Here is an 18,311-nt window from a genome sequence, read left to right as displayed (position 1 = left end):
AAAATATACGTAGTAATTTCCGTTATATAATTGTTTTAGACCCACAATCAATGTGATTCATCCCAACCATATAGTGAATTACAAATCTACCCTTTTCCACACAATTCTCTATGCAATATAGACAGTCGGCAGATCCCCTCACCTAGCCCATTCTTTCCTCCATCATCATCTAACTCTTTCTATAATTGGTCACATTTTGAGTATATTTTATTTCATATCAACTATAGTAATACTATATACTACCATAATATATTAAATTGAAAATCAATCAGTTAGCATATGCCAACTCAAGCTTCTCTAACAGTTTTCCTTACAATATTTAAAGCCTTTGAGGTTAGCCCACCACTTCCTCCCTTTCTTCTCACTTCAATTACACAACTTTCTATCTCTACAAATTTATTCCATCAAATCTGGAATCATCAAAGTATACCCAAATCAAATCAAAATCCAAAAATAGAAAGAAAAAAAAAATCAGCCTAAAAAATAATAAAGGTTTACAAATATGAAGATCCAATGTGATGTTTGTAGCAAAAAAGAAGCTTCTGTATTTTGTTCAGCTGATGAAGCTGCTCTTTGTGATGTATGTGATCATAGAGTCCATCATGCCAATAAACTCGCCTCGAAACACCACCGTTTCTCTCTTCTACACCCCTCGACCTCTAGTTTCCCACTTTGCGACATCTGTCAGGTAATTTGATCTCAAGTCTTGAGTACCAGTACCACCTCGGAAATTTTTTTTTACAACTATATAAAGTATAACATTACTGACATATATTTTGGATGCAGGAGAAAAGGGCACTTATATTTTGTCAACAAGATCGAGCAATTTTATGCAGAGAATGTGAACTGCCACTACATACAGCAAATGAACATACAGAAAAGCATAACAGGTTTCTGTTAACAGGGATTAAGCTGTCTGCAGTAATTTCTGACAACACCAAAAGTGCTGATACTGTAACTGCTAGCAAAGGAATTGGAGGCTATATAGTTCCTGATTTTAAGTCTGCTAAAAAACCCACATCAGTTTCTTCTGAAAAAACTCTGAATTCGTCTGCATCCCTCGTAACGAACAGCAACAACAGCAACAGCAACAGCAGCCCAGATAGTTCAAACAATAATCAGTTGAACTGTGGTGGATCGACTAGTAATATATCAGAGTATCTGATAGATATGCTACCAGGGTGGCATTTTGAAGATTTGCTTGTTGATTCTGCTGCTCCCTTTGGTTTTTCCAAGGTTTGCTAAAAAATCTCAAATATCTTATTTAATTTTGTGATTTTTTTATATTTTTCTTAACCAAAATTGGCACAATTTATGCAAGTTGAATCAGTTCTGTTTAGTTGGATTACCTATAAGAAATAGTTGCATTGAATACTACAAGTAATGTTTAACTAATCACCTCAAGTCACATAAAAGTCGCATTTTTACACGGTAAATATTTATGTGATTTAGAGTGCGTAAGCCTGTTGTATATATACAAGTTTTTAACACACACAAAAAAAAAAAAAAAAAAAAAAAAAATTGCATGATTGATTTAGATTAATACATGACTTGGGATACTAATTTGACAAATTGTGCATCAGTAATTATGATTAGATGTTGAGAATATAGGTGTAATTTTTACATTTGTGAGTGCAGAATACTTGCAACAACCAGCTTGGTATTGAGGTAAATGAAGATGTGTTGTCATTTTTTGATGTGGAGAATGAAAAAGAATTGACAAGTTCATCAACAAATTCTGAGAATTTCTGGGTACCACAAGCAGCAATTACTAGCAACATGTTTGGTCAGACTACTTCAGAACTTCATCAAATTACAAATGCACCAATTTATGGGACAAAGAAACAGCAACAGTCCCAACAGACAAGTGTCACAGCAACTATGAAATTGAACAGAAAATATTTGAAGGATGATGCTTTTACTGTTCCACAAATTATTACTAATAATAATAATAATTCATCATTAGGGTCTAAGAGAACAAGACCTTCTTGGTAGAATTATGATCTTGATTAGATCTTGTTTTTATTAAGTTTGTGTATCTTGTATTTTATAAAGTGTGTTTAATATGTGCTGAATTTTAATTAGATGGGTTTTTATTTGGTCATATTTTTTGTTGTGTACTAGTAATTATCAAGGTGTGGAAAAAAAAAAACTACCACTTTGAACGTGTTCTTTTATTTAATCGTTTGGGTTGCAATCACTCAAGGTTCTAACGCTCTTGTACTACCTTTATCTTCCCTGATTAATGAGAGTAAAATCCCTTGACCATAAAGATTGATAGATAAGTTGTACTACTGTCGAATCAACCTCAATTTAACATCTTAAAAATTTAAAGAACTAAGACGTTTTGAATTGAGCGTATTTGTTTATAAAATAAAGCATGAAAAGCAATAAAGATAGATCTTGGCAAAATATTTGCAGTGCTTTATTGTCTTTCTTTCGAGTGATACTACACATACAATGGTTGTATGTGATAGTCCGCATACAATACCATTATATGCATGCCACATTAAAAGGGTGGAAAAAAATAAGAGTAAAAATAGGTTGAAACTAAATGGGAAAAGTGGACCTCAAAATGCAAACCAATCAAATGCAACAACAATGGTTGTATGTGTAGCCTTTCTCCATTCTTTATTCAATAGACTTTTTCGGCTTCGAAGTTTGTTTTATTTTATCTTACAAGCTGAGTTGATTATCGCTTTAGTGGAGACACTATTTGATATTATCTCTATATAAAAAATATACTACGTAAACAAAATGAAATGATAATAAGAACAAGGGATTTTCTTACATGTGTCAATGGGCACGCAATAACACTTTGGAGTTCTTTATCATTACAATTATTTTGATAAATCGGTCTTTTAGGATTTACCGTTATCATAGCTACTCCTATATTTACGAGTTTTCACTTATTTGCTTCAATAGCTTAACATGTGCATATGAACACGACATAATAGACAAATTCCAGTTTTCTAGATATTGCAGTTAATTACTTAACAAATTGTAGGTTATAGAGGAAATAGGACCGTACAAGCTTCTGCAAAACTAGTCTTACGATCCATATAATTAAGAAGGCAAGATAATGCTTTCGAAAAGCAAACATTGCATAATCCACTCCTACAGCAAAATATACTACCTCATACAAGATTTTGTCTTTAAATTGAGCATGTGTATCATCTTTCACACATAAATCATCTCATCATCAAAATTAAAATATGAGTAATTAAAATTTTAATGTAATTAGTTAGTGAAAGATAGTTGAGGATTTGCCTCAAAAAAAAAAAAAAAAAAAAAAAAAAAAAAAAAAAAAAGATAGTTGAGTATGAATATTGTTGATATGCACTTGTACTTGATGGATCATAAGACTGACAAATTGTATCATGGGTGAAAATTTTGTCAAATGAGGCAAGACCCTCTTTTTGTCCAAAATGATGTAGGACATGTCTTTCTAGATTAGGACAGGCCAATAAGACTAAAGACTTTTGATGGATTATTATTATTATGATGATAAATAATTAAAATAATTAAATTAATAATAATGCTTAATTTTGATGAAATGGGATGACCTGGCATTTGATATTTAGCACATTTTTTATTGGATATGGTGGGGGTGAGGAATAGGTCATTTGTGATAATGTTCCATCATTTTCATCTCCATGATATGCTAAAAAGATGCTGTCTCCTCTTTTTATTAGTTGCCTTAATTGATTTGATTATTAAAATACTATTTTAATTAGTATTATTGCCTGAATTTTAAGCTATACATACACTTTATTATTTTCTTGTTGCTCTTTTTATTTTAGTTTTGTATGTTTCCCCTTTTAAATTAAAATATTAGTACGAGTAAATCACAATACAAAATATTTCATCTAATTTGCATAGTTTTCTTGAAATGGCTAATTTAAATTGACACGGTAGAGTGGTGACCATACCTTATACAAGATTCTCAATAGAAATATAAAGATCAATATGAATTGTATGGTATATTAGTTTCTCTATAATAAACCTTAATTATATGATTTCCTTTGTCTTATAAGGATAGATACACTTGATTCTTATACATTAAGATTGCCGCCTATAATATTATTTTTAAAAATCACATAAAATTTAAGTTCGAAATATTAGGCATTTATATTTTACAAAGTTAAACAATAAAGATTATAGTAAAACTATACGAAGTATTAAAGACAACCACATTCACTAATAGAGGGGATAATCGAAGGTTTTGCGGAGAACGGACTCACTTGAGTCCAGTTTATAACCTTCAAACACCACCTCCATTTTCTCTCTCCTTCATTTTTACAATCCTTCATTCATCACCATTTTTTCACATTTTCTCTCTCCTCCTCATTCGGATCCTTACCTCGTCGTAGAAGCTTCCTTCTTCTTCTTCAATGGCGGACACCGTTGAACGCAAACCTCGACGACTGTTGTCGCCGCCGCCGCCAATGAAGAGGAGGAGACGAACAACGCTCTTAATATAACGAATTACCAACGAGAATGTTGGAGTTGTTGGAACCAGCGTGGTGGTATCAGAAGACTATTCGTGATTTCTTTGTATCGAAATTTCAGAAAGCTCCAACAACAGTATGTATGTCTGACGAATATTATCTTATACCTGACCAATATTATTTAATTTATGATACTTATTATCTAGTATCTGACCAATATTATTTAATTTATGATACTTATTATCTAGTATCTGACCAATATTATCTAATTTCGGACACTTATTATCTAATTTCTGATACTTCTTATCTAATATCCGACCAATATTATCTAGTTTCTAACACTTATTATCTAAATTTTAATACTTATTATCTAATATATAACCAATATTATCGAATTTCTAATAATTATTATCTAATTTTTGACACTTATTATCTAATATATGACCATTATTATCTAATTTCTAACAATTTTTTTTATTTTGTTTTTTTATTTTTATTTTTATTATAATTGGACTCACTTGAGTCCGATCCGCACAATACTTTTCTGATAATCTAACTCCTAATTAAAATGGAGAAGCTATATTTAATTGAGTACGAGAATTATTGTAAAACTTTATTTCTTTAATTAAAATGAAGATAATTTTCACTGTAAAAATACTTACCTTGTAAGTACAGAGATATTTTTTTGGGTAATTAAATTAGTTTATCAATTGAATGTGTTAGGGAGGACAAGTAGTGTGGAGGGAAATAGACAGGAGATGAGGAAAAGCATGGCAGTGCCCTTTTAAATGTACATGATATTTATTTCTATTTACTAAGGAATAAATATATAATTCAACATCACATCTATATAAATAAATTCTTAGATTAAGATACATAGATCTCCAAGTATAACTATTCTCGGATAGAGATATAACAAGTTGTCGAGTTGTTTTGTTGTCTCTTTTATTCAAGTACGGAGTACATATACAATAGAAAAGTCAAAAGATCTATCAAAATAGCTTATTAATTACTCATTATGCAAAATCCACATTATATTATTTCTATATTATGCATATAATCTAAATTTTATAAATTCTAATATTCATTTCGAGTCATTTATATTTAGGGCCCGTTTTAATTGACTGAACTGAGCTGAACTGAACTTATTGGAATCGAACTGAATATTTTATGAGAGAAGGAAATTAAGATAAGAATTGAACTGAACTGCAAATAAGCTGAAGAAAACATACCCTTAATAATCTTTATAACTATAAGCTTAGCTTGAAAGAATGGAGATTTTTTTTACCAAAACGGCTAATTTGAAAAATGTATTTACCACAACAGCTAATTATAAATTTTAATTCCAAAACTAGCTAAATTATTGTATCTTATTAATGTTGTATAAATACTACCTCCTTTTCATATTATTTGCAACAACTTGACATAAAGTAAAAAATAAATAAATAAATAAATAAATAAATAAAATTAGGGTTGTTCATATTTACTTAATTTCAGTTCAGATTCAATCAGTTCAGTTCAGCTTAGCTTCAATCAGTTCAGTTCAGTTCAGCTCCTAATTTCCTTCTCTCATAAAATATTTATTTCAGCTCAGTTCAGTTCAGTTCAGTTAAGCTCCAATCAGTTCAGCTCAGTTCAGTAAATGTGAACAGACCCTAATCATTGCAAATAATATAAAACAGAAGTAGTAGTATTGAAAACTGCGAAAATCTCATACGTGGCAAGGGGTTGATACTTGATACCACATCCTAGATTCATCATAGGTCAAACTAGCCTCAAATTTTGTTCTGCTAATACCAACGAATTACTGTTAATTAAGTAGGGTTACTAGTATACATCATAATACTCAAAGCAAAGTCAAAGATAACTCAAATACGAAGTATACTGTATAAATTACTCAAATAGTACCATTTTTTTTTTGTTCGAAAAATTCAAACCAAATTTTAGGGACTCTTCATGACGGTGGTCCATACTCAATTACTCAAATCGAGCTAGTACTAGTGTACTACTTGACCTTAACTAATTCTATTCAAGAAAGGTCAACTATACATTACATGTGATTAAGTATGTAATTATATCATATAATATGTCAACCATATGATATTATTATTTTCTTCTAGTTACGTACGTTCTTGATTCTTGCACTTTTATGTTTAACATGACATCCTCAATGATGTTAATCGTTCTAAAAGTAGATTCATAGATTTCTATTATTAGTAATACACAATCTGTGAAAATTGACTAAGGATTACAATCATCATTGACTTTATGATTTGAACTCCCTCCGTCCCTTATTTACATGTCTATTTTCCTTTTTGGGGGATTTTAGGGTTTGTTCCAATTAACTGAATTGAACTGATTGGAGTTGAAGTGAACTGAATATTTTATGAGTGAAGGAAATTAAGAACTGAACTGAACTGAACTTATTAGAGCTGAACTGAACTAAATATTTTATGAGAGAATGAAATTAAGAACTAAACTGAATTTATTGGAGCTGAATTGAACTGAAAATAAGTTGAAGAGAACAAGCCCTAAAACTATAGGTCTATTTCTATTTAAATAATGTACTTTCTAACAATATTCTCTTTTTGATGAGTTGTCATCAATTTTCTTTTATTTTTTTGTACTTTCCCAACTTGAGTCTTGAGCACAATTTTGTTTCCTAAACGGCAAAACCCACTTTAACACTGTCCAATTTTCTTCCATTTCATCGTTTGAGTCTCATCAAAGACTCTCCTCAAGTCCCCTTCAAATAGTTAAAAGATTTGCATTGGTGATTGTGAATAATACACAAAGAGCTTACACACTAGATTTCTGTATCTCACGTATCTAATTATATATAGTATCCTACGGTATGTTCTCTTTTAGCTTATTTTCAGTTCAGTTCTATTCAGCTCGCTCTAATCAATCATTTCACTTCAGTCACTTCCTAATTTCCTTATCTTATAAAATATTCAGTTCAGTTTAGCTCAATTCAGTTCAATTCATTTCCGATCAGTTCAGCTCATTTCAGTTCAACTCAGTTTAGTCATTGAGAACATGCCCTTAGTTGGTAAAGTAAGTAGTTAAGGTTATCACACTCAAAATGTTAGCCAGTTCACCCGCACTAAAAAACATTGTAAGTGAAACTTGAAATTTATCATGATTTTAATAATTTTGACTAATTTTTAATTCATTATATGACATATATTATATGAAAAACAAAAAATCAAATAAATAAAACCGCAGTAAGACTCTCTCCAATGGTGAGACTCAAGTGAGTATTTTTGGGAGAGAGAAAGTATTTTTTGCAACGTATACCAATAAGTTGGTATCTAAACTTAACAACTCTAAAAGAAAGATAATAAGTTTAGATACTCAACTTTGAGTCTCATTTGACAAAAAGTGTAAGCCCCTTGTTAATATTTTAATATATTTTGTAATATATTTAAGTTTTACCTTTTTTTTTTAATCTTACAATATTTGAAAATAAAAAAGAAATGGGTTTGGTGAGCCATAAATTAAAAGTGACATTTGTATATTTTAGAGAGTCTCATCGTTAGGAAATTAGGATTCACATGAGTTGTTAAATTGAGAAGTGAGTATGATAACACCATTGGAGGTAAAAAAAACAACACATTTTGTATTTCAATACTCAAACTTGAGTCTCACCATTGGAGATGGTCTAATGCCAAAGGAATATAGAGTTGTTAAAAAACAGTCTGCCTCACAAAAGGACAAATTTGAGTTTGGGTGGGGCCCGATCCAAGTTTAACTTTTGTTAGGTTTTTGGGCAAATTTTAGCCCGACTTGAAGTTGGCTTGACTCAAAAGCCAGTAGTTAATGGTTAAGGTCAACCTCAGCCAACATTAGCTGAGGTCGCCGTCAAAATTGAACATGTAATAAAAATGAACATTTCTAACTAAATATATATTACAATAATTTTGTATTTCTCAATAATCAAATATTCATTTTTATGCAGTATAATGTTCATTCTTATAAAATAAATGTTAATTTTCATGATGTATGATATTCATTCTTATAAAAATAAATGTTCATTTTATTTTTTAATTAATACAAATTTTTGTGTTTGTTCAGTAGTATAAAATGTTCGGTTTTATAATTAATAAATGATATTCAATGAACATTAGCATTAATAATGTTAGACATTAGCATTTTGTTCATTATTAAAAAAAAACATATTGTTGACTTATTTAATTAGTATTAAATCATATAGCTCAATTGCATGATAAGTTGCATGATATCCATTCGAGAATTGAACAAATCATGGTATTTAACTTGAAGCATAAAAAAATGTTGATGAATAGACAATAACATCATAGGTTCATTTTTATTTACAACTGAAATGTTCAGTTATATAATATTAAATGTACAACCTTTTTTTTTTCAAGTTTCATAGTCTCTTGATTTTACTCTTATATTATAAATGTTTACTTGTATATAATCCAATGTTCAGAAATAAATTTTCATTTTTTTTTTCCAGTAAGTATTCATTTTTTTTAAAACTAGATGTTCCTGTCTGAGCGCGATAGCCAAAAATTTGCGCTTAAAAGCCAGTAGATTTTAACCCAAAATAGTAAATCAGGGCCAGGTAAGGCCCAAAGATAGTGCATTAGCCCAATTCAGGCCATGATCAAGTCTAAAATGAATGCAATATTAACTTAGGGTGTTCATAAATCGGTCCGAAGCAAAAAAAATGAACCGGACCACCTCGAACTGACACCGAACCGGACAATTGGTCCGGTCTTCGGGTTTGAAAATCTATTTTATAGGTCTTTGGTCCGGTCAAAACCCCTATAAAAACCGGTTTTGGACTGGATCGATTTTTTGTTAAAAATATGAGTGAAACCTTAAATAATGGTTAAGATTAGAGCTGTCATCAATTCGGGTAAATGGGTCGGGTCAACTCAGGTCATGTCCATTTAGATTAATTCCATAACCTATGCGGGTCGGGTTTGGGTCATGCTTAAGTCGGGTCATGTCGAGTCATACTTCTTATCAGGTTTGGGTCAGGTTTAGGTCGGGTTACATTCGGGTCGGGTGAACAATATGTCGGGTTTAATTCGGGTTTTCACGGGTTAAAATGGGTTAGGGTAATTCTCGAGTTCGAGTCGGGTTTGGTTCAAGTCAATAATTTGCGGGTTAGAATCAGGTCGGGTCATTCTCGAGTTTGAGTCGAGTTCGGTTCAAGTCAATAATTTGCGGATTATAATCAGGTCGGGTCATTTTCAAGTCGGGTCATTCTTGAGTTTAGTCGGGTTCGGTTCAAGTCAATAATTTGCGGGTTTTTAATCAGGTTGGGTCATATTTAAGTCGGGTCATTTTCGGATTCAAGTCGGGTTATGTTCAAGTCAATAATTTGCAGGTTACAATCAGGTCGGGTCATTTCCAAGTCAGGTAATATTCGGGTTCAACAAATTATAAATTGATAATTATCATTTTTATCAAGCTAATTATTTCCATTGACTATAATATATATGGCAATATGCTAGGGAACTATAGTCCATAATTTAGGAAGAGAATTATCTCCGTTGATCATACAACACTATATTTAACTCTTAAATTTGAGGATGATGCTCCTTTCTTTTGTTGGCCAGGACCGACTTGGTCTCCCAAGACAAAATGCTTTGATCAACAATAATAAGGTGGTCTAAATTGCATTTAAGGTGATTTGAAATCAGGTCAGGAACAATTTGAGTTGAATTTATGTCGGGTCAATAATAAGTCGTGTCAATTTCGAGTCGGGTTAGTAACAGATCGGGTTGATTTTTGGGTTCGGTAAGTAATAGGTATGGTAAAATTCGGGTCGGGTCAATAATAAGTCGGGTTGAATTTGGGTTAGGTTAATAACAAGTCAGGTTGATTTCGGGTCGGGTTTGTAATAGGTTGGGTTAAATTCAGGTCGGGTTGAATTCGGGTAAGGTTAGTAAAAAGTCGGGTTAAATTCGGGTTTTGACGAGTTAAAACGGCTTTGGGTCAATTTTGGTTCAAGTCGGGTTCGGTGCAAGTTTATAAAATTGGCCGTTGTAAACCGGTAAATCGGTGCAAGTTGTAAACCAGTAAATTGGCCGTTTAAAGCAAATTGAATAATTGTTCCACACACCTAATTGGACTCCCGGAGGGTATTAGGGACCATGGTAAACATTTCGGCAATTTTTATTTCCGGGCAAAAAAAAGTCAAAAAATTCCAAAATTGAAGGCTAATATCCACTTTTTTGAGAAATTTTGGAGGTTTCGAGGCCCGGTGTCGAAAAGTCTTGAAATTCTATAGGATACATCTCAGGGTTATATAATGTTGTTTGGAACCATATATGATCATTATTTGTTGTTATAAATGTTCGTGGTAGGCTTGAATTAATGAAATCGGTACAAGTTGTAAACCGGTAAATTGGTCGTTTAAAGGCAAATTGGATGGTTCCACCCACCCAATTGGACTCCCGGAGGGTATTAAGGACCATGGTAAAAATTTCGACAATTTTTATTTCCGGGCGAAAAAAATAAAATAAAAAATTCAAAATTGAAGGCTAATATCCACTCTTTTTGAGAAATTTTGGAGGTTTCGGGCCCGGTGTAGAAATGTATTAATATATTAAGGGATACATCTCGGGGTCATATAATGTCGTTTGGAACCATATATGATCATTATATATTGTCATAAATGTTCGTAGATGGCTTGAGTTAATGAAATCTTTGCAAGTTGTAAACCGATAATTAAATTGGTCGTTTAAAGGCCAATTGGATGGTTCCACCAACCCAATTGGACTCCCGGATATTATTAGGAACCATGGTAAACATTTCGGCAATCTTTATTTACGTATTTTGAGAAATTTTGGATGTTTCGGGGCCCAGTGTCGAAAAGTCTTAAAATTTTAGGGGATACATCTCGGGGTCATATAATGCTGTTTGGTACCATATATGATCATTATTTGTTGTCATAAATGTCCGTGGTAGGCTTGAGTTAATGAAATCGGTGCAAGTTGTAAATCGGTAAACTGATCGTTTAAAGGCAAATTGGATGGTTCCACCCACCCAATGGGACTCCCGGACATTATTAGGGACCATGGTAAACATTTCGGCAATTTTTATTTTTGAGCGAAAAAAAGTAAAAAAATTCCAAAATTGAAGGGTTAGATCCATGCTTTTTGAAAAATTTTGTAGGTTTCAAGGCCTATTGTCGAAAGACCTTGAAATTTTAGTGGATTCATTTTGGGGTCTTATAATGCCGTTTAGAACCATTTATGATCATTATATGTTATCATAAATGTTCATGGTAGGCTTGATTTAATGAAATCGGTGTGAGTTGTAAGCCGGTAAATTGGCCGTTTAAAGGCAAATTGGATGGATAAACCCACCCAATTGGACTCTCGGAGGGTACTAGGGACCATGTTAAAAATTTTGGCAATTTTTATTTGAAAATAGAAAAAGGGAACATACCATAATTCCACCAAAATCTCGAAATTGAGAAATTTGGGTTTTAAGAGTCAAATTTTACCATAAAAACTCTAGATCTAGAATTTTGGTCAGGTCAATAACAAGTCGGGTTGAATTTGGATCAGGTCAATAACAAGTCGGGTTGATTTCGGGTCGGGTTTGTAACAGGGTAGGTTGTGTTAAATTCGGGTCGGGTTAGGAACGGGTCGAGTTGAATTCAGGTCATGTTAGTAACAGGTCGGGTGGGTTTGGGTCAATTTCGGTTCAAGTCGGGTTCGGTTCAGGTCAATAATTTACGGGTTACATTCGGGTCGAGTCATCTCCAGGTCAGTTCATGTTCGGGTTCGGGTCTCACATACTCGGGCCAACTCGGGTCTAGGGTTGGTTTTAGGTCGGGTCAGGTCGAGTTTGGTCACCATTTTTTCGGGTTTAGATGGGTCAGTTAATAATCGGGTTTGAGTCGGTATTTCGAGTCGGGTCAACTTTTGACAGCTCTAGTTAAGATTATCCTTAATGAGGTTAGAAAACTTTGGCCCTGTTTGGTAGTTAGCTTATTGGGGGTATATTAGCTTATTTGACTAACTTTAGCTGATTGACTAGTCAAACAAGCTAATACAAGTGTTTGGTACTAAGCTTATTGAAAGAGCTTATTCCACTAAATAAGCTCTTTTTGAAAAAGCTCATTTTAGGAGCTTTTTCAATTAGCTTATTCATTAATTATTGTGAAATTACACTTATAACCTCATTTAATTTAAAATCCTATCTAAACTACCTACCTCACAATTAGCTTATTGGTCATTTTACATACTCATTCACCTTTAAGCTATCAGCTATTTACCAAACACTTTTATATAATCAGTTAATACAATAAGTTAGTCAAATCAGTTAATAAAATCAGCTAGTCAAAATCAGCTAACTCAATCAGCTTCAGCTTTCAGCTTTCTCCCAAACAGGGCCTTTAATTTTGTGAGCTTTTTTATACCAAACATATAAAAAAAGTCATTAATATATAGTTTTTCCTTTATTTTTTTTTTGAGTTTTCCATAAAATTAATAAAAATTTAGAATCTTTTTTAAAAAAATCTTAAATCGGTCCAAAGCGATCCTCTTTTGATTTGGTCTACGTTCGATCCCAACTTAATCGATCCGATCTTCGGTTCTTAAAGTTCTAAATTTCGGTCTTCGATCATGTCCGGGTCAGTTCGGTCTTGGACGGATGAACATCCCAATTAATAGTTGATATTCTTATTTGACGGATGAGATTACATGTGTGTCATTAATCTTCTACTTATGTTTTGAATTTTTTCACTTTTTGCGCTGCACCTCTTCCGGCGCTAACTCTCCTCCATTGAAGCATACTCTGAATCCTCCATTGAAGCAGCTTCTGAGCTATCTCTCCTCCATTAAAGCAGCTTCTTAGGTATGATGCTCTTTTTCCGTTTTATTTTGAGTTATCGAATATCAATTTCACTATTTAGGGTTTATCGTTGATTTGAAATTTCAGTTTATTGACTTTAGGGTTTATGTAAGGTAGTTTATTGAGCTTTTTGGTTATGAATATTATGATTACTGATCTTATCACAGTTTATAACGAGTGATTTTGTTGCTAGAATTTTGTTATGTGCTCTTTACATTGATATCATTAAGTGAGAAGAATTTTATGTGATTTTTCGAGCTTAATTTGTTAATTGAGTCAAATTTGTTGCTCAATTGTTTCAGCATTTTGTTTATAACTAATTGATGTTAGATGGTACTATAAAAATGGACCTTTATTCCCTAAGTCGTGCGGTTGCCCCTTAACCTAGCTTGGGGATGGCCCTGCAACTTTTTGTTGGGAAGTAGAATGGAAACTGAACCAATAAATGTTGATTGGAGCTGGGTTTTTTGGACGGTTCCGGGTTTCCTTTGTATTTGATTGTGGATGATGGGGATAAATAGTTGTCTCTGTGTTTATTGTTGGCAATTTGTTAATGTTCATAGGATAAGTTGTTCTGTGAGAAATTCAAATTCTCAATTTGTAGCTAAGAACTTGTGGATATACTTGTGGCTACTGGGCCATGGTGTATGATGGTAGGGTATTGGTATCGGAAATTGGATGCTGTTATGGATATGTCAACCCTTCACACTACAGTGCCCATCCTGCCCGCCATTGTTAATCTGTAGGTTTCGAAGCAATCCTGAACCTTTTGTTTATGCTCCCCACTCTCCCTAAGTCTTGGGGGGCTAGCAACACAATGAACCTTAAGCATTCATTAGTTTGTCAATTTGTTTTCATTCTCGGGAAATGCTGGTGACTGATGACACCTAGATTGCTCATTAGGAAACAGAATACTTGTCTAATGCCAAATGCCAAAAAGGTGCTGGTGTCTATCTGGCTATCTGCTATGACTGCTATTTGCTTCTGAATGTGGGATTATTTAGCAATTTGTTAAGCCAACCCAAGTTGCCTTACCACATTTTCTAATTTCACCTGCTTCTCGTCATGAACTATTTACTAGCCCTTCCAAGACACATATGCTTTGACACCTAGTTAATCCTTAATGATGGAAAAGTGTTTTACCTTGAGGAATTCATCATATTGATGGTCTTTATCTCTTGTATTTAGTCAATTTTTTGCTAGTCCAGCAAAGCAACAGGCTACAAGATAATTATGCCTTAAGTTAAAATTTTATGTGCTAGGTACATTCTTATCAAGTTACCATAATTTGGTTTTTAAAGATCTTTCGACTCTCACTTCAAATCTTTATTTTTGAGGTATTGTGAAGCTTGATATGCTCTGTAAGAGATGACCTTTTATATATACGAGTTCCATTTTCAGCTTTTCATCTTGAGATAAATGGATAGGATCTGATGGTCTGTAGAATTTTTTGTGCCATGTTATCTTCTGATTGCAGAAATGGTTCTGTTGTAGCTTGATGGCTGCCCTATCAATCTACCATCATCTTAATGCTTCTGAAATCTGAAGTAACACGAGCCGTAAAGGCTACCTTTTCACAAATATACTGAACTTCAACTTACATCAAAGCCTGAGTCCATCAATTTGGAAATTGGATTTATATCATAGAAAAGTAAATATGTTAATGCCATATATTATGAAATGATCTCAGAACACTGAAGTAATGCTGGTTGTTTTGGTATTATTCCTTGGAAAAATCCCCTTCAGAAACAAGTACGAAGACGTTGAGCACTAACCAACATACATATTTATTTGTACCCTGTTTCAACTTGTTACAAGTGTACTTTTGCACTTTAATTGCTAGGGTTATTATACTTATCTCCAGCCCAAATTTATCCTTTTTGTATCTGTTTTTCATCCCTGTATTAGTTCTGTATGTGTGTGTTGGGAGGTCTTTTTGATGTTTTAAGTCTTGAAGCTATTTCAGATTTCTGTGATAGCTAATTGACTGCCCCTATCTTTTTGGTGATTATCGTTTCTATTAATATTGAAGTTTCAGTTCCTCACCCAAGTTTGTAGTTCTTTTAGCTGTGCATTGCATCTTTCAATAAGTTATTAACCATTTGCCCCAATTTTTCCACAGGATTGCAGGACGCTGTTGATTGTGAAGCTAAAATGGCTGTAAGCACTAATTCTAGCTATATTGGTGATGGTGTTATATGCAAAGCTCAATCTTTATATACATAAGTCTTTTATTATGCAGTTTTTAATAGCAAGTTCAGAGTCTATTTTGTCACCGGGTCCAAGTGCATAGCGGATTGTTTATCTGATTTGATTGACATATGACAATATTGTCTTGTTTTTTTTAAGTATGCAGCATGTCAAAAAATTTTCATGATTGTCAATGATATTTGTATGCCATTGTCATTTTGCAAGATTATTGCACAGTTTAATGCTGGTTCATTGTGATTAGCACTCAATGTATATGGGTTTTACTATTTTTTCTACTAATACCTACATTCTATTGTCATGTTATGATGGTTATGTGATGTCTAGGCCTTAATGTATCTGCTAATGAATTTTAAACGCTTGATTTTGCTTGTCATATCTGAAATCAGGCTGTTCTGTAATGCCTCTGTAAAGTACCGTTAAATACTTTTATTTTCCTTGGGTTCTTTTTCTTCTTCATATTGCTTATGGGTTATTGTGTGTAAACCCTTTGTTGTCCTGCTGTCATATAACAAACACCATTACTGTAACCGATGTCTTTCACATGCATGAAAGTTTTATTGCTAGCAAATATGGGGAAAGAGGTACTTTTGTAATGTTGATTTGTATGATACCCTGTGTTCTGTAGATGCTACTCACTTAGATTGCGTTAGCCCCTAAATTAGGGAAGGGGAGATGGGGTGGGCATTTATTCATTTGCTGTATGTATATTCAGTTGTAAGTTATGTAAATACCTACCACATTGTTGTGTGTGTGTGTGTGTGTTTTTTTTTTCTGTTCCGATTTACCAGTCTTTGAAGCCTTTGTCTTTTTGTTTTTTTTGCTTTCCGTTGCAGACTGTCCCAGTTAACCCAAAACCTTTCTTGAACAATCTGACTGGAAAGCCTGTCATTGTGAAGCTGAAGTGGGGAATGGAGTACAAAGGTAATGTGTTTGTTCTTCACCTATATATCTGCTCACGCGTCCAACATTATGAATGGGTTTTAAGCCAAAAGAATAGAAAAAGAGGGGATGATATCTTAAATTCTTTGGTTGTTGCAGTTTCATATTTGTTTGATTTTTTTATTGGCTTGAGAATTTATAAGATAATGTTTGTCCTATGCAATCTTGCAGGCTATCTTGTGTCAGTTGATGGGTACATGAACCTACAGGTACATACTTGCCTGTTTTGCAATGATACATCTTCTTTAGAATTATTTAATGTTCTAATCTGTGTTCTATTATTGACTTTCATAGTTGCTTATCTTTTTTAATGATAACTTGCATGCAGCTGGCGAACACAGAAGAGTATATTGAAGGCCAGAAGACTGGAGATCTTGGAGAGATTCTCATCAGGTTATTAAAGTTTCTTTTAGACTTCTGTTCAAATATAAATATCTCAGTTTGGCTTTTTATTTCTGGATCTCTTTTGAAAAATTTCTGTTTGTGACATTGCAACTGTTAAGTTGTGATTTAATCTGTCTACATTATTGCTTAGAATATTGGTGAAGCAGTCTCACTTTAAAGTATGAAATTCAATTTCAGACCCTAACTGTAATTCTGTAAACACTTGTAGTTTGTGTCTGATTTATAAAGAAATCGATTTAAGCTGAATTTCTTAATTCCAATGGAATGAAAATTTATAAGGAAACAAACTTAAGCTTCCTTTGCTAAAGTAGTTAGAGAAAATAAACCAGGTAAATCGAGGGAAGGAGAGGAGGAAAGTGAATGATTGGGAAGTAAATGTGGTGTCATATTGTCATCTGTCATTCTTTTTTTTTGAATAGATTTCCCCTATCCAAACGCTGCCTAATATATTACTCTGTATTGCATTATTGCGTTTATCTTTTTGAACTTAACCCCAGCTGGCTAGTCTACCGACTAACACTAGAATTATGCTGTTTTTTTTTCTTTTTATTTGTTTAGATGCAACAACGTACTGTATCTCCGTGGAGTTCCTGAGGACGAGGAGATAGAGGATGCTGACAGAGATTGAAGAAGAATAACCTTTTTGCTCATGATGCAGCTGATAGAATGTCATGCAAAAACTCAGTTAAGATTGAGTATTATTAAGTTCATGTGAGATGGTTATTGTTAGGCGTAACTGTTGAATTCCCTGGATGTGATACATTTGATGTAAAAGGTTAACTTTTCATGAAAATAGAAATTTCTTATTTTGATCATTGCAAAATTACGTATAATTGTAACAGTTGATTATAGAATGAGGGTTCTGTCAATTTGGGGATACGATTTTCCTAATATATTTACAAAAAAACCCATCTCATTCCAATTACTACGTAGTTGGTTTAATAATCGGATTGAATCCTTATACACGAGAACATTTGTATTAAGCATATTTGAAATTGAAAGGGGTCAGGGGAGCAAGATCAAGACTGAAGAAATAGACTGAGGATATCCGCGCGAAGCAAAACATGGGTTCACAAACAACAGACAACAGAAATGTCAGCCATAGCTAGTTATACTACAACAGCAACGACAAAGCCTTAGTCCCTACAATTAGGTCGACTGCTATGGCTAGCCATTCAGTACCAAAAAAACAAGCTCATATGTTGCAAAAACCAAAAAGGGGAGGGAACATCCTGAGACTAGCTAGAACTTATATATCAAAGAACAGACGAAAGCTTATCGTCGACAATGAGCTTTGCACATATTTATGCAGTCATAGAAACATAATCCACCACAGTGAAGTGGACAATCAAGCTTCATTCCCTTGCACCTTCCTCCTCCCATGCATTGTGCAAATTCTCCCAACTTAAAGTTTCCACGACCAAATCTTCGCTTTTCATGTCGTGTTCTTCCTCCTCG

General features: G+C 33.2%; 2 protein-coding genes across 2 annotated transcripts; both read left to right on the top strand.

The window, feature by feature from the left end:
* The first annotated feature begins 303 nt into the window (after positions 1-303).
* LOC145638308 (B-box zinc finger protein 20-like) lies at positions 304-2,081 on the top strand. The gene is made up of 3 exons (XM_081689273.1): positions 304-688; positions 787-1,236; positions 1,639-2,081. Exons 1-3 carry the CDS (start codon positions 503-505, stop codon positions 1,993-1,995), a joined length of 993 nt encoding a protein of 330 aa, XP_081545399.1. The 5' UTR covers positions 304-502; the 3' UTR covers positions 1,996-2,081.
* Positions 2,082-13,149: 11,068 nt separating this feature from the next.
* Positions 13,150-17,668, top strand: LOC145638306 (putative small nuclear ribonucleoprotein F). The gene is made up of 6 exons (XM_081689272.1): positions 13,150-13,301; positions 15,421-15,458; positions 16,343-16,430; positions 16,620-16,657; positions 16,777-16,841; positions 17,412-17,668. The coding sequence occupies exons 2-6, from the start codon at positions 15,453-15,455 to the stop codon at positions 17,479-17,481; spliced, it is 267 nt and encodes an 88-aa protein (XP_081545398.1). The 5' UTR covers positions 13,150-13,301; positions 15,421-15,452; the 3' UTR covers positions 17,482-17,668.
* Positions 17,669-18,311: the final 643 nt, after the last annotated feature.

This window comes from Chenopodium album, chromosome 7, assembly GCF_948465745.1.
Source record: "Chenopodium album chromosome 7, dcCheAlbu1.1, whole genome shotgun sequence".
NCBI classification, from domain to species: Eukaryota; Viridiplantae; Streptophyta; class Magnoliopsida; order Caryophyllales; family Amaranthaceae; genus Chenopodium; species Chenopodium album.
This window is presented reverse-complemented; position numbering and strand designations above follow the sequence as displayed.

Excerpts from the sequence above, each read along its gene's own strand:
- LOC145638308 (XM_081689273.1), top strand. The coding sequence starts at position 503 with ATGAAGATCCAATGTGATGTTTGTAGCAAAAAAGAAGCTTCTGTATTT. Across the intron at positions 689-786 it reads CACTTTGCGACATCTGTCAG|GAGAAAAGGGCACTTATATT; the intron begins GTAATTTGATCT and ends TTTTGGATGCAG. Across the intron at positions 1,237-1,638 it reads CTCCCTTTGGTTTTTCCAAG|AATACTTGCAACAACCAGCT; the intron begins GTTTGCTAAAAA and ends TTGTGAGTGCAG.
- LOC145638306 (XM_081689272.1), top strand. Across the intron at positions 16,431-16,619 it reads GTGGGGAATGGAGTACAAAG|GCTATCTTGTGTCAGTTGAT; the intron begins GTAATGTGTTTG and ends GCAATCTTGCAG. Across the intron at positions 16,658-16,776 it reads ATGGGTACATGAACCTACAG|CTGGCGAACACAGAAGAGTA; the intron begins GTACATACTTGC and ends ACTTGCATGCAG.